This window comes from Euprymna scolopes, unplaced genomic scaffold (genome assembly GCF_053919585.1).
Source record: "Euprymna scolopes isolate OS-2025 unplaced genomic scaffold, ASM5391958v1 sca314, whole genome shotgun sequence".
Lineage (NCBI taxonomy): Eukaryota > Metazoa > Mollusca > Cephalopoda > Sepiida > Sepiolidae > Euprymna > Euprymna scolopes.
Genome location: NW_027633341.1, coordinates 10,676 through 26,941, shown reverse-complemented (window position 1 = coordinate 26,941; position 16,266 = coordinate 10,676). Strand labels below are relative to the sequence as shown.

General features: G+C 29.9%; 3 protein-coding genes and 1 pseudogene across 4 annotated transcripts; 2 read left to right on the top strand and 2 right to left on the bottom strand.

Annotated features, from left to right (window-relative positions):
• Window positions 1-6,127: 6,127 nt before the first annotated feature.
• Window positions 6,128-7,896, bottom strand: LOC145274288 (histone H2A-like). Its single transcript, XM_080127387.1, has one exon. It carries the CDS (start codon window positions 7,422-7,424, stop codon window positions 7,047-7,049), a length of 378 nt encoding a protein of 125 aa, XP_079983513.1. The 5' UTR covers window positions 7,425-7,896; the 3' UTR covers window positions 6,128-7,046.
• Window positions 7,662-8,123, top strand: LOC145274289 (histone H2B, gonadal pseudogene; annotated as a pseudogene). The gene has a single exon (XR_013866634.1). The product of XR_013866634.1 is annotated as a histone H2B, gonadal pseudogene (transcript).
• A 3,869-nt stretch (window positions 8,124-11,992) lies between these two features.
• Window positions 11,993-12,370, bottom strand: LOC145274279 (histone H4). Its single transcript, XM_080127380.1, has one exon. It carries the CDS (start codon window positions 12,335-12,337, stop codon window positions 12,026-12,028), a length of 312 nt encoding a protein of 103 aa, XP_079983506.1. The 5' UTR covers window positions 12,338-12,370; the 3' UTR covers window positions 11,993-12,025.
• A 213-nt stretch (window positions 12,371-12,583) lies between these two features.
• Window positions 12,584-13,100, top strand: LOC145274282 (histone H3). Its single transcript, XM_080127382.1, has one exon. It carries the CDS (start codon window positions 12,643-12,645, stop codon window positions 13,051-13,053), a length of 411 nt encoding a protein of 136 aa, XP_079983508.1. The 5' UTR covers window positions 12,584-12,642; the 3' UTR covers window positions 13,054-13,100.
• The last annotated feature ends 3,166 nt before the right edge of the window (window positions 13,101-16,266 follow it).

Below are 16,266 nucleotides of genomic sequence, written 5' to 3'. Positions count from 1 at the left end.
TATTTAATTATTAAAATAAAATCAACTTTCAATCAATAAAAATATTTAGAGTTCGACTCGAACACTTGTACTGAAGTAACAAAAATGTTGGCTTGTTGTTACTTGATCTAATATACAGGATAATTACGAACAACTGAAATGTGGAGAATGATGACTTGAATATCACTTTATCTTAAATAAAAATAAATGAATCTTTACTTGCAATAAAAGTTCGATAACTCCAAAATTATTTAACTAAGTTATTTCCCTTATATTTCCCAGATTATAAAACAGACAATATTATGACTATATTAGAGTTGTTGTGAAAAAAGAGTACGAAAGAATAATTTTGTGTGTATATTAAAGTTCTCTTTTCCGTTGAAATAAAATCTTTTTCATTTATAATTTATGAATAAAGTTAGTTGAAAGCTCGACAAATAAACAGAAATAAACATAAAAGCATTAATTATAGACGAACTTATTGAATAAAAAGGATTTTAAAAAAATAATATTATCAAAGCTTCTTGCGCTAAAAAAAATCTCTTCATTTTAGATTTCCGTATTCAATAAGAATTACATAAAAGATAAGTAAAAATAGATATTAGATAAAATACTACAGAATAACATGAATTATTTACAAATGTTATTTACTTTACAGATTGATATAGAATTTGGGGATGTGTAAAAAATGGTGCCCGAAAAACTCGTCCCGGGAAAACTTGTCTCCGGAAAGCCCGTGCCCGGAAAAATCCCCCCTTTTTGCTAGGTAAGAAAAATGATCCCTTATTGAATAAATATCGATTGAAAACACATTTTATTATCGTTCTTGAAGGAGATATTGTTTCTAAAAGAGACTATGCACCCCCATAATATTTTTAAAAATTATTTTTAACTCTTGTTTAAAAAAAAAATAAGATACGAAAAACGAAACCAAATATTTATTTTAAAAAATACTCTAGTTTTAACACTTTTTGTGTCATTAAGAAACAAAAATAAAGAAAGAAAACACGTATTATCAAAGTAAGCAATTATTTTATTTAGAAGAATTAATTCAGTTAAATAATTCTTGTGTTATTACAAAATAACAAAAAAAGAAAACACGGTCTTATTTTGGTACGGCGTTGAAATAATAACGTTATTATTTCGAAAGCAATTCTTAACATGGGGAGGAGGGGGTATCGTTTGAAAGTCATTTCGGGGTCACTTGTGCAGTACTTAAAAATATACATATTTATATTCTTTTGTGGGTGGGGGAGGCTCGTTTTAAAACTACATCTACCTCAGTATTTTCTTTAATTTTCAGACATTTTTTTGTTAAAAATTATTTACTAAGTAATGTCGAGTGAGTGCGACATTACTTGTTATTTCTTTTTAACTAAATAAACTCTTTAAAATAAGTTTAAACACCAAAAACTTACAAAGCTAGGTAGAAAACGAAAACTAAAAAAAATCAATTAAATTTTTTTTAAAACAATAAACATGTAAAAATATTTTAAAAAATATTATGGGTTGTGCATTATTACCTAAAAATATACAAATTTCTTTTTTTTTTTTTATTGGGGGGGGGGGCTAGTTTTAACACCTTAATATTTTCTTTAATTTGCTATTTTTGAGCAATTATCCCCCTAAGACGTGATCCTCTTCTGTCGGGCATTATTGTTCATAAGTAACACCCGACATTACTTTTTTTTTTAAACTAAATAAACTCTTTAAAATAAGTTGAAAGACCAAAAACTTTCAAAGCTAGGTAGAAAACGAAAACTTAGAAAAATTGATTTAATTTTTTTAAAACAACAATAAACAAGTAAAAATATTTTAAAAAAATATTATGGGATGCGTATTCTCTTTTAAAGACAATATCTTCTTCAAGAACGGTTATAAAATGTGTTTTAAATCTATGTTTATTCAATAAGGGACCAGTTTTCCTACTTAGCAAAAGGGGGCGAGTTTTCCGAAATTCGAAAAAAATGGTTGCTATGAAATGTATTTAATCAACAATTATGTTTTGATAAAATTGATATTTTTCTGGATAGTGCAAAAAATATTTTAGAATGAAAATCCAATAACATGCAGCAAATATGAGTTTATTAATATTTCTATGGAAATAGTGTCCATTATATTTAAAATAAAGAAGAACCCAAATGAGATAAATTAATAAGTACCAATAAATGCTCTGAAAGTAATATTGTGCTACATAGTTCAATACTAATAATGAAGTCACATTGTAAGAGACAAACTTTAATTTACTTTGTCCTGCTTCATTTGAATGCTCCTTTACTATGTAAAATTTCATTCACTTTTTTTTGTGGAGGGAGGAATGGGTTAAAAACCATTCACTTCGAAATTACTACGCGTTCTTTTCTCACACCATTACAACAATAATCATATATTATTATAATAATATGTGAAAACGATGCTACATCAAACTGTGGCCAGTCATATATTCTTTTCCGAGTTGCCAGATGGGTTTTTTTATAAGCGAGAATTAATGAATTTGGCTTCTTTTTTTTTTTTTACATTTTAACCCCTAAAAGTTATTTGGCCTCTTCCATTAATTAAGAAAGGAACAAGCAGAATATTATATAAATAGGATTTTGAAGATTGAATCGTTTAGTCATTAAATCATTGGTTGAATAAAATCGTCATAAAACCATTATTTAAGCCATTAAGATTAAGGTAATGTTTTAATCTCTATAAAATATATAAATACTTGAAATCTTGTAATATTTGCGAATTTGTCAAGTATTTCAAAAGCCAAAAAACGACCTATTTAACTGTTTAAATGCTTACAAGTCTTGTATTCCATCTTTGTCCATATTATTCCATTAGCTTTATTTACTTTGTATTTTAGATCAAGTGACAGCAATTAATTATATTATTTGTAGTTATTTATTATGCGTTAGCCAGTCGTGATAATAAAAAAGCGTTTTTTTTTTGTTTTGTTTGTTTTCTCAAAAGAATATTTATGCGAAATTAGTTTTTACCGGTACTTCAAAATGTAATCGTAACAATCTATTGTATAATTAATATTTCTGATGAAACTTTAGTAAAAAAAAAAAAAAAAAAAAAAAAAAAAAAGACGATGTTATAAGTGATAAAAACACATAATTCCATACTTTTAATCTACCACTAACCCTAAGTTCGGGTTTTAATAGAAAAATAAAATCTGGAAAGGATGCGTGTGACGGGTTTGTTAAAGTGAATTTCGCTTAAAATATTTAAAAGTCATATATAACTATGGAATTAAAAAAAAAATACTAGCGGATAATTGTATACAAGTTTTTACTTCAGTCGATGTATGCGCGAGTTTCATCATGCGACAATTACAGATTCATGAAGTCATTTGTGAACGGTGTGACATACGTTATAAGTATGAGATATTATTTAGTTAAGTTAGAATCAAACGGTGAAAAATAAATGTTATATTGAGATATAAACAGTTTGTAGTGAAGAGAGATGCGATTCGATCGAACGCCAAACAGTGATTGGTTTGAATAGCGACCATCTTTATTTCATTATTAAAATATTATTGAAATAATCAGCTTTCAGTTAATAATTTATTTCACAACTCAGGACAGTGGGGAGACTTGTCACTTAAAATGGCGTAACAAAACTTGACTGCAAATTATAGGACGATATTGTGTTGTTTCCACTTGATCAAATATGCTGCATAAATAATTCCAAACAACTGAAATATGGAGAATGATGATTTTAATGTCACACGATCTCAAGTAAAAAATGATTACAGATAATGTAACATGTAAAGTTCAAGTTCAATAACTCTAAATTAATTTAACTAAGTTATCTCCCTTGTATTAAAATTAAAATTGAGACAGTAAAAGTTTAAAGAAGACTTCCCCTCGCTTGATCTCTTTTTCCAGAAATTCAAATCATTTTTATTAGAATAAATTATTTTATGACCAGTCGTTGAAAATGTTATTTAATTATTGAAATAAACAGCAATTTATTTCAGAGCTCTAGTCAGTGGGGAGATTTTGTACTCAAACTGAAGTAACAATAATTGACTGCAAATTATAGAATGATGTTTGCTTGTTGCCACTTGATCATAACATGCAAAATAATGACAACTAAAATGTGGAGAATGATGATTTTAATGTCACTTGATCTCAAGTAAAAATGATTACATGTGAAGTCCGATCTCCCTTGTATTAATTATTCAAACTGAGACAGTAGTAGCCTAAAAAAAACTTGCTGTCACATGATCTCTCATGAGAAATAAATAAAAAAAGAGTATTTTTTAACAATAACTACAGGTGTATGTATCAAAGTTTAAATAAAATTATTTGAAAATGTTAACTTTGCAGATTGATACGTTCGTTTGACAGAATTCGGGGAAAAACATCAATAGATCAAATAAACACCGCATATATATCCTATTTCATGAAATAGGTTTGTATGTGTATGTATATTTACGTGTTGAGGTGTGTGATTGACCTATTGGATACCATCGTGGCCTTTGAATCGTCAATATAGACATGCCCTGATCGTTTACTGACTAACACTTGGTAAAAGTATGAACCAGCAATATCGGTCATTTTTTTACTAAAGACAACAAAAGGAAAACGTTTTCAAAAAACTAGATTACAAATAAATGTTAACGTGAAATTTATTGGGTGGGTTTCTATCAGTATTTTGTTGAATTCACTACTGAGCAATTATACAGACTTCAAAAGATATGACACTCTCGTTTCGGCCATTTTTCTTTTCTAGTTCTCCCGTAACATTGAACACTTTTTTTCCGAAATTTTTAATCGCTTCAAAATAAATTAAGCCACAATCAAAATAGGTAGAAGAATAACAAGGTTTTACTGTACACATAGATTCGATTAAAAAACAAATATATAACAAATAAATGTTATCAAAGGCAAGAAGTGGATAATTTTCTAGCGTGTTTATTTAATGTAACATGTTTATTCGGCTCGTAAAACATACAGTGGTTACCGATGTATTGGAAAATTAAAAATGGCGATTGACTCTCTTTGACACTGTAAGTTTAGGAAAAAGAGTTGAAAATAAAATAATATACAAAATACTGTTATAAACCCACCAAAAATATGCCAGCCTATGTCACGTTAACACATATTGAGCGAGTTTCTAACCGTATTTTGTGTAGTTTTTTATTTTTAACTCCTTTTCCCAAACTTATCGTGTCAAAGAGAGAGAGAGTCAGGCGCCATTTGCAATTTTCCAATACATCGGTAAACACTGTGTTTCTCGAGCTGAATAAACATGTTACATTAAATAAAAACATTAGAAAACTAGCCACTTAGGTAGAAAAGTAACTTATCTCGCCTTTGATAACATTTATTTATGTATTTGTTTTTTGACAACTTTTTCGAATCTATGTGTACAGTAATACAACCTCTAATAACTTATCTGGCCTTTGATAATATTTATTTGATTTATCAGGGGGTTTTTTACCACGTTTCCGTTTTGTTATTTCTAGTGAAAAAAAATAATAAAAATTGATTCCCGCTTCAAATATTTATAATATTGCTTAAAAACAGTGTGGTATTTATTTACGTAGTTTGTCTCAAAGAAAACTAAATTATTTGCAACGCTGTTATTTGTTCACGAACTTTTTTGCGATTAAACCACTTTAATCAATTGGTTGGTACTGGTCGCGATTTGAGTTCCCTGCCGAACACCATAAAAAACACTAACTTCTCCCTACGCATTAGCAAAGGACATGTTTTAGTTGCCATAGTAACTAAACGATCATGAATTTTTATCGACTTTTTATAAGTTTTACTGTTTATGAATATTGAAATAAAAGAAATTACTACACATTTATTAATAATATCTCACTTTTATAGCCTTTGCTTTTAATCACTTTTATCGACTTTTTTTTTTACTGTTTATGTGTCACTTTTATCGACTTTTTATTTTCTTTTTTAAATAGTATTTTCTTTTTAAATGACGACGTTTTTACTGTTTATGAATATTGAAAGAAAAATAATTACTAAACATTTATTAATAAAAAAATGGGTGCTAGTGCACTTATGATCCGCGCTGTATTTTAAATCGTATTTCTAAGTTTAATTAATGTTTTTTTTTATTCAATTGTAAGGTTAAAGTAGAGAATAGGTAAAAAAAACACCCTCCCCATGTTAAGAATGGCTTTTTAAATAATAAAAAAACATTAAACCTTAATTAAACTTAGAAAAACGATTTAAAATATAGCGCGGATCATAAGTGCACTAGCACCCATTTTTTTTTTTTTTTGTAGTAATTATTTTTTATTTAATATTCATAAACAGTAAAAACGTCGTCATTTAAAAAGAAAATGCTATTTAAAAAAGAAAAGAAAAAGTCGATAAAAGTGACACATAACAGTAAAAAAAAAGTCGATAAAAGTGATTAAAAACAAAGGCGATAAAAGTGAGATATTATTAATAAATGTGTAGTAATTTCTTTTATTTCAATATTCATAAACAGTAAAACTTATAAAAAGTCGATAAAAATTCATGATCGTTTATTTACTATGGCAACTAAAACATGTCCTTTGCTAATGCGTAGGGAGAAGTCAGTGTTTTTCATGGTGTCCGGCAGGGAACTCAAATCGCGACCAGTACCAATTGGTTTATCGTTCAACTTCTGGGACTATTTTAAGTTAAAAAGAAATCGAAATGAGTATTTATAATTATATTATAAATATGATGTCGATTAAAAGTCTGTAGTTTCACGTTTGTCCACTGAGAGCAGTTAATGCAAGTAGGTTATGGAGAAACACAACAACAAATCTCTTTAGACAGAATAAGCGAAATCAAAACAAGATGGCGATTGACTTTAACCGCGTCGTATGACAAGACATTTCAATTTACTTCAAACGAAATTCAAATGATGGGGCTAAATTTTATATTAAATCTACTGAAGGTGCGTAAAATAATGAATGCAAAAAAAAAAAAAAATAATAATACTTCATAAATAATCGCAGAAGTCAGAAATAAAAAATCGCATTAAGTAAGATTGACGAAAAACATTTCGGGAAAATGTTGGTGGCCCTGAAAAGGGCCGTTTGTGCTGTGTCAAGGAAATAAGAGAATTTACTTGGCAGCTTTCTGGGTCTTCTTGGGAAGAAGTACAGCTTGGATGTTGGGAAGGACACCGCCCTGGGCAATGGTCACTCCGGCCAAGAATTTGTTTAATTCTTCGTCATTACGGATGGCCAATTGCAAGTGACGGGGAATGATTCTGGATTTCTTGTTGTCTCTCGCAGCATTTCCAGCCAACTCGAGAACCTCAGCGGCCAAATATTCCATGACGGCAGCCAAATAGACGGGTGCACCTGCACCAATTCTCTCCGAATAGTTACCCTTGCGGAGGAGACGATGGATACGACCAACGGGGAATTGAAGTCCGGCACGGGATGAACGAGTCTTGCTCTTTCCCTTGGCTTTACCTCCTTTACCACGACCAGACATCTTTAGGTTTTGCTGTTCTTTCAAAAAAGCTCAAACGACTTTAATTTACAAAACGCACGCAACTTGCCTTAAATACGCGTAGATCGGCTCCGGCCAACTGCTGATTATTTTACCGCTCACACAACGGCGTTCTTTTGTCTGTTTTAAGTGCTTTCACAAGTTGTGTAGTTTTGTTGCTAGTTTCTGACCAATCAAATACGAGAGATTTGAGAGAGAAAATTTTGATTGTTGCTGGGAGCCGGCGTGTTTCGTATAAAAAGGAAAGGGAAGACGTTGCCTTTATCATTTCTAATTTGTCGAAATGGCTCCCCCCACTGAAGTTAGCAAGAAAGGCGCTAAGAAAGCCGGTAAGGCTAAACCTGCCCGTGATGGCAAGAAAAAGAGAAAGAAGAGGAAGGAAAGTTATTCCATCTACATTTACAAAGTAATGAAACAAGTTCATCCTGACACTGGAATTTCTAGCAAAGCCATGTCTATTATGAACAGTTTTGTTAACGATCTTTTTGAGAGAATCGCTAATGAAGCCAGCCGTCTGTCCCATTACAGCAAGAAAAGAACACTTAGCAGCCGTGAGGTCCAGACCGCTGTCCGTCTCCTTCTCCCTGGTGAGTTGGCTAAACATGCTGTCTCTGAGGGAACCAAAGCTGTCACCAAGTACACCAGCGCCAAGTAAAAAGCGTTTTCTTCCAAAGAAAAAAATTCCCAAAACGGCCCTTTTCAGGGCCAAACATTTTTTCACGAATGTTTCTTCACTTTCTATATTTTAATGCGATTATTCACTGTTTAGATTTCATAGATATCCCCATCTCTTTCTATGGCGTAAATATTACTTATTTCTATATAATGTATATTTGTAGAAGATTAGGGAAAGACAGTCTTAAATTATATTTGTAATTTTTATTTGTAAACAGATTTTTATTTGTGAACTTGTAAATTTGTTTAAGTCAATCTTAATACAAATTTTTGCATTTCTTTCAATGTTTTTATTTAAATTTATATTTTTTTCCAGCTTTCTTATTCCTTATCCGTACAATCACATTATGATATGCATCTAAATATTACCTGAAATATTTTTGTTTTGTTTTTTAACGTGCATTCATTTAACGTCTGAAATTTTAAATAATAAAGCTCTTAAATAATTTAAATAATAAAAAAAAAAGCTATTACGTAATCAATACCAAGCAAGTAACCAACTTTAAAAGTTTTTAAAAGATAAATTATACAAATTCTAAATGAATTGTTTTTTCCGGTTTGTATTACTGTACACATAGATTCGAAAAAGTTGTCAGAAAACAAATATATAACAAATAAATGTTATCAAAGGAAGATAAGTTACTTTTCTGCCAAACTGTTTTTATTCAATGAAAACATTTATTCAGCTCGAAAAACATACAGTCTTTACCGATGTATTCGAAAATTCAAGATGGCGTCTCGCACCCTCTTTAACACCGTAAGTATGGAAAAAGGTGTTATAAATAAAAAAAAAAAAACTATACAAAATACTATTAAAAACCCGCCGAACCTGTCACGGTAACATATATTGAGCGAGTTTTTAACAGTATTTTATCCGGTTTTTTATTTATAACATCTTTTCCCACACTTACCGTGTTAAAGAGAGAATAAGACGCCATCTTGAATGTTCCAATACATCAGTAAACACTGTATGGTTTTCGAGCTGAATAAACATGTTACATTGAATAAAAACACGAAAAATATATCCAGTTTGGTAGAAAAGTAACTTATCTTGCCTTTGATAACATTTATTTGTTATATATTTGTTTTTTGACAACTTTTTCGAATCTATGTGTACAGTAATACAAACCCATTTTTTCTAATGTGCGAATGTATTTTGATTGTCTTACCGAAGTTCAAATCTAAATTTCGGAGTTCAATTCTTGCATATCAAATATAATCGAAACAGACTTTAAAAAATTACACCCCTTGTAAAATCGACAGAAAAACTTAGTTTTTGTCCAAATAAATCGATTACAATTTTTAACTCATCGTCGAAATTTCAAACATTCGCTGCAAGTTTTTCTTGTGTTCACCTGAATCTAGACAGTTTTTCGAACCGCATAAACGTTTTAAAGTGAGTAAAGCCACAAAAACTTTATCAGATAGGTAGAAGAGTAACTTGTCTTTAATAACATTTATTTGTCATTTGAAATTTTTTCGTACCACGTGTATTGTAAAACAAATCCCCATTCTTTTATTTCTTATTTTGAAGTTTTTGTCGAGTCTTCAAAGAAATCGCGGCCATTTTTTCTTGTTCATCGGTAGCGTTCAATGTAGCTTGCTTTTCGAACAGAATAAACATTTTACAAAAACAATATTGAAATCTTATCCAGTTATAGAGAAAACGAACTTATCTTACATTTTCTAACATTTATTTGTTATATTTGTTTTCTGGCAACTTTTTTGTATCTGTGGATTGTAAAACAAATCCAAATGGGGTTACAATACTTGACTTTAAAAAAAAAAATGTTTTTGATAGTTTGTTGCGGACGTCATGTTGCCTATACTTCTGCATCATCCTATGTAATATTATATTACTAATATATACTTCATATATATATACATACGTACATGTGCTGTGTCATGCACACACAGGGGTAACAGAAAAATCATTTTATTTTTATTTCAATAGAATTTATTCATTTTACATTTTTTTTTTTTTTTACCTTATTAATTTTGTTCGGGTTTATTTTCTATGAAATTTAAATGTATGCTGCGTATTTGTTTATTAGAATTTCATTTTTTCGATTTGAGAGAGAATATATATATATATATATATATATATATATATATATATATATTCCGTTTTCGAGAATCAGGAAAATCATTTCAAGGCACAATTTCCCGTCATTTTTGTAGCAAAATGTAAGGATATGTAGTAATTCTTTTTTTGACTTTGCTTGCAAATATTTCGACACGAGTTTTTCATGGCTTGTTTTTAAAATTTGAAGTTTACTACATATTTATTTAGTAGAAAGAAACGATATGTTAGAACGTAATGTCGCCGTAATTAAACTCTCCAAAATTACGAAAAATAATCGGTTAAAAAATAATTATCGATGAAAACAATTATTGAAAGAAAATTTACCTAATTGAGTTTTTAGTTATCTCCCGTCGATAAACCGGTTTAATTACAAAACAATGACTTCACTAATTATAATACTTACTATATTACACAAAGGGACATAACTCTTGGGTCGTGTATAATAAACCGTCAAATTTTCTTTTAACGATCTTTAAAAATTGTCGGGTGCTTATTTATATTGAGATATATGCAAAATATTACAGTTCAAAATAGGAAAACGGTATACGAGGAAAACTTATCTGTTGAAAATGTTAGTTTACATTAAAAAAAAAAAAATGACGGAAACGTTTCTAGTCGAATTTTAGCAATAAAAATGTCCGTAAATTAGTTTTTCAACTGACATATTTCGCATCTTTCTCAATAAAGTACCGATTTTATTTGTAAAAGTATTTTCCAGAGTGAACAATTTCAAAATGTGCACAAATCTCAGATCCATATTGCCACATTGACATTTACTGAGTGCTTTCTCTACCAGTGTTTTGTTAAATGTTGAGGACTGATTTAAAAAAGGGCATTTATTTAGCAGAAACGAAAAAATAGTAAGAAACAAAAAACAAAATGTTACCAAAGGCAAGATAAATTTTTTCCTTACCTGAATAGGATTTTGATGTTTTAACTTATTTTAAAGTATCTTTATTTAAAACATAAGTATTGCCTTGTTGATAAGTTGGAGCGAAAACAAGATGGCTGCATCTAATGGGTGGATTTCTATCACTACTGTTTAATTTTTTTTTTTTTCCAAACATTCATTTACCAAATAAACTCAGTGTTTATTAAAATAATATTGCTACTCGGAATTATTATGAGTTGGGCAGTTATAATAGAGAACGTTTGGTTTTGTAAGTGTTTATTAAAATGAAATCTGTAGAATTCACTTGTCACGTGAACCAAACTCCCATCAATATAACCACCTAAATATACTTTTAGTTAAAAATGAATTTACTTAATTGAATTCCCACCCCATTAAAAGACACCAACGATGATCAAAAAACATTAATCGATTAGATATAAAGAAATATATGCAATTTTATTATCATCATTCCTTTGTATTTTTTTCAATTGCAGTCATTATCTTTGAGAACTGACAAAATTCCCCCACTTTGTTTTGAATATTTCACAGATAATTTAACTTAAATTCTTGCCTAAAAACAAAGTTATTTAAAATTATAGGATTTCTTTTCTTTTTGAGTGATATACCATATTTGCTCAAATATTGGAAGTTAGTACATGGGATTAATACTTTTGTTATAATTGTAAAATTATTTTTAAGTCTGAGGTTTTTAAACAGAATAGCTAATTATTCATGTCTGCAATGAAAACAAAATAAGCGAATTATACAGAATAATGAAAAACGGATTAAAAAAAAAAATCCATCAAATTAGACGTTATGAAAAGATAAACGCATAAAAGTTAGATTTGGAAAAATACTTTTCGGAAAATGTTGGTGGCCCTGAAAAGGGCCGTTTGGTTTGGTTCGTTTTGTGTTGGGTCAAATAATGGTTTAACCTCCGAATCCGTAAAGGGTTCTTCCTTGTCTCTTCAGAGCGTAGACGACATCCATGGCGGTGACAGTCTTCCTCTTGGCGTGCTCGGTGTACGTGACGGCATCACGGATGACATTTTCAAGGAAAACTTTCAGGACACCACGAGTTTCTTCGTAGATCAGACCAGAGATACGTTTCACACCACCTCGACGGGCAAGACGACGGATAGCGGGTTTCGTGATACCCTGGATGTTATCACGAAGTACTTTACGATGACGCTTAGCGCCTCCTTTTCCTAAACCTTTTCCTCCCTTTCCACGACCAGACATGTTGTTGTCAATTGAAGTAGTATGAAAATACTAATGTACGGCGGACAACACATCAAATTCACTATATATAGGTCTCCGCACAAAATCCGGCGGACCTAGTTGAAAGCACCCCACGTGATGCTTTATTACCAATGAAAATAAAGGGAAATATTTGAACATTTTGCGAGCACCGAACAAAGGAAAACTGAACGAGCACTTCAGAAAGTAGTAGCAGCAGCTGATAACAGCTCATATAAAAGCTGTAACGGTCGTCGGCTCGTGCGTAAAATTCATTTGGAAATCATTTGAATAATAAGTTCGTCGTAATGGCCCGTACTAAGCAGACCGCTCGTAAATCCACCGGAGGAAAAGCTCCTCGTAAACAGTTGGCTACCAAAGCGGCGCGTAAAAGTGCTCCAGCCACTGGTGGAGTGAAGAAACCCCATCGTTACAGGCCCGGTACTGTAGCTCTCCGTGAGATCAGACGTTATCAAAAATCCACTGAGCTTCTCATCAGGAAACTTCCCTTCCAACGTTTGGTTCGTGAAATCGCCCAAGACTTCAAGACCGATCTCCGTTTCCAGAGTTCTTCTGTGATGGCTCTTCAGGAGGCCAGTGAAGCTTACTTGGTTGGTCTTTTCGAAGACACCAACTTGTGTGCCATCCACGCCAAACGTGTCACCATCATGCCGAAGGACATCCAATTGGCTCGTCGTATCCGAGGCGAGAGAGCTTAAATTTATTATCTCTCTTCATATTCAAACGGCCCTTTTCAGGGCCACAAATTTATTATGAAAGTTTTTTCTTACTGTTGTAATTTAATGCGATTTTTATGTTTTATAAGTTTTCTATATTCTGTCATTGACTTTTTTCAATGTGATTTTCCTCTTTAGGTGCGTTTATAAGTGAAACGACATTTTTCGACATTAATTGTTTTTAGGCAATTTATATCCGAAAAAGTTGTAAAAAAAAACAAAACAAATAAATGTTATCAAAGGCAAATGGCGCCCAAGACAAAATAATATTAAAAATCCACCGAATAACATATTGAGCGAGTTTCTAACAGTATTTTGTCTGCTTTTATAATTTTAACTCCCTTTCCCAGACATACCGTATCAATGAGAAAGTCGGGTGCCATTTTAATTTTCCAATACATCGGTAAACACTATGTTTTTCGAGCTGAATAAACATATTACATTAAATAAAGACATCAAAAACATATCCAGTTAGGTAGAAAAGTAGCTTATCTTGCTTTGATAACATTTATTTGTTATATATTTGTTTTTTGACAACTTACACACCATTATTTATTATTAAATTTATTGAATATTTCCTATGAGGTTTCACCGAGCATTAGATTGAATAGATTAGTAATACACTGCAATTTAAAGTAATTATTATAAATAACTACAAAAAATGTTGATGTACCGTAAAACAAAACAACAGAACCATACCGTTAAAAGAATCTTATCAAAACTTTAAAAAGAACATATCACTCGTATGTCAGCTAGAGCATGAATTAATAACTCTCTAAATCCAAAGATAATCTGCATAAAATGACTCAAAGGGTTGATCTGCCGTACAATCCAACAAACGAACCTCATCATTTTTGTCCACTGAGATTCATTCGCAAATATTCTCTATTTATATACGTTATTACTATGTTTACTAAATTCAAATTTTATGTTTCTGTTCATTAGAAAACTATTATACTAATAAGAAAGATAAAATAAAGTATTTTAAAAATATTTTAATATAAACTGTGTAAAAAGAGTTTTCAAGCAAGAAAATAAAAATATTCCAATTATAGAAGAAATTGTAAATAAACTATTTAAAATATATTATCCCACCCAAAAAAAAAGACATTTAAATAATAAAAAAAAAGTTTTATTTTATTACTTGTAATACAAACAAATATAAATTGCCAATTATCGTTTTTACAGTAAATTATTTTATGGCGAGATATATATCGTTGGAAATGTGTTTCTAATGTTATTTAATTATTAAAATAAAATCAACTTTCAATCAATAAAAATATTTAGAGTTCGACTCGAACACTTGTACTGAAGTAACAAAAATGTTGGCTTGTTGTTACTTGATCTAATATACAGGATAATTACGAACAACTGAAATGTGGAGAATGATGACTTGAATATCACTTTATCTTAAATAAAAATAAATGAATCTTTACTTGCAATAAAAGTTCGATAACTCCAAAATTATTTAACTAAGTTATTTCCCTTATATTTCCCAGATTATAAAACAGACAATATTATGACTATATTAGAGTTGTTGTGAAAAAAGAGTACGAAAGAATAATTTTGTGTGTATATTAAAGTTCTCTTTTCCGTTGAAATAAAATCTTTTTCATTTATAATTTATGAATAAAGTTAGTTGAAAGCTCGACAAATAAACAGAAATAAACATAAAAGCATTAATTATAGACGAACTTATTGAATAAAAAGGATTTTAAAAAAATAATATTATCAAAGCTTCTTGCGCTAAAAAAAATCTCTTCATTTTAGATTTCCGTATTCAATAAGAATTACATAAAAGATAAGTAAAAATAGATATTAGATAAAATACTACAGAATAACATGAATTATTTACAAATGTTATTTACTTTACAGATTGATATAGAATTTGGGGATGTGTAAAAAATGGTGCCCGAAAAACTCGTCCCGGGAAAACTTGTCTCCGGAAAGCCCGTGCCCGGAAAAATCCCCCCTTTTTGCTAGGTAAGAAAAATGATCCCTTATTGAATAAATATCGATTGAAAACACATTTTATTATCGTTCTTGAAGGAGATATTGTTTCTAAAAGAGACTATGCACCCCCATAATATTTTTAAAAATTATTTTTAACTCTTGTTTAAAAAAAAAATAAGATACGAAAAACGAAACCAAATATTTATTTTAAAAAATACTCTAGTTTTAACACTTTTTGTGTCATTAAGAAACAAAAATAAAGAAAGAAAACACGTATTATCAAAGTAAGCAATTATTTTATTTAGAAGAATTAATTCAGTTAAATAATTCTTGTGTTATTACAAAATAACAAAAAAAGAAAACACGGTCTTATTTTGGTACGGCGTTGAAATAATAACGTTATTATTTCGAAAGCAATTCTTAACATGGGGAGGAGGGGGTATCGTTTGAAAGTCATTTCGGGGTCACTTGTGCAGTACTTAAAAATATACATATTTATATTCTTTTGTGGGTGGGGGAGGCTCGTTTTAAAACTACATCTACCTCAGTATTTTCTTTAATTTTCAGACATTTTTTTGTTAAAAATTATTTACTAAGTAATGTCGAGTGAGTGCGACATTACTTGTTATTTCTTTTTAACTAAATAAACTCTTTAAAATAAGTTTAAACACCAAAAACTTACAAAGCTAGGTAGAAAACGAAAACTAAAAAAAATCAATTAAATTTTTTTTAAAACAATAAACATGTAAAAATATTTTAAAAAATATTATGGGTTGTGCATTATTACCTAAAAATATACAAATTTCTTTTTTTTTTTTTATTGGGGGGGGGGGCTAGTTTTAACACCTTAATATTTTCTTTAATTTGCTATTTTTGAGCAATTATCCCCCTAAGACGTGATCCTCTTCTGTCGGGCATTATTGTTCATAAGTAACACCCGACATTACTTTTTTTTTTAAACTAAATAAACTCTTTAAAATAAGTTGAAAGACCAAAAACTTTCAAAGCTAGGTAGAAAACGAAAACTTAGAAAAATTGATTTAATTTTTTTAAAACAACAATAAACAAGTAAAAATATTTTAAAAAAATATTATGGGATGCGTATTCTCTTTTAAAGACAATATCTTCTTCAAGAACGGTTATAAAATGTGTTTTAAATCTATGTTTATTCAATAAGGGACCAGTTTTCCTACTTAGCAAAAGGGGGCGAGTTTTCCGAAATTCGAAAAAAATGGTTGCTAT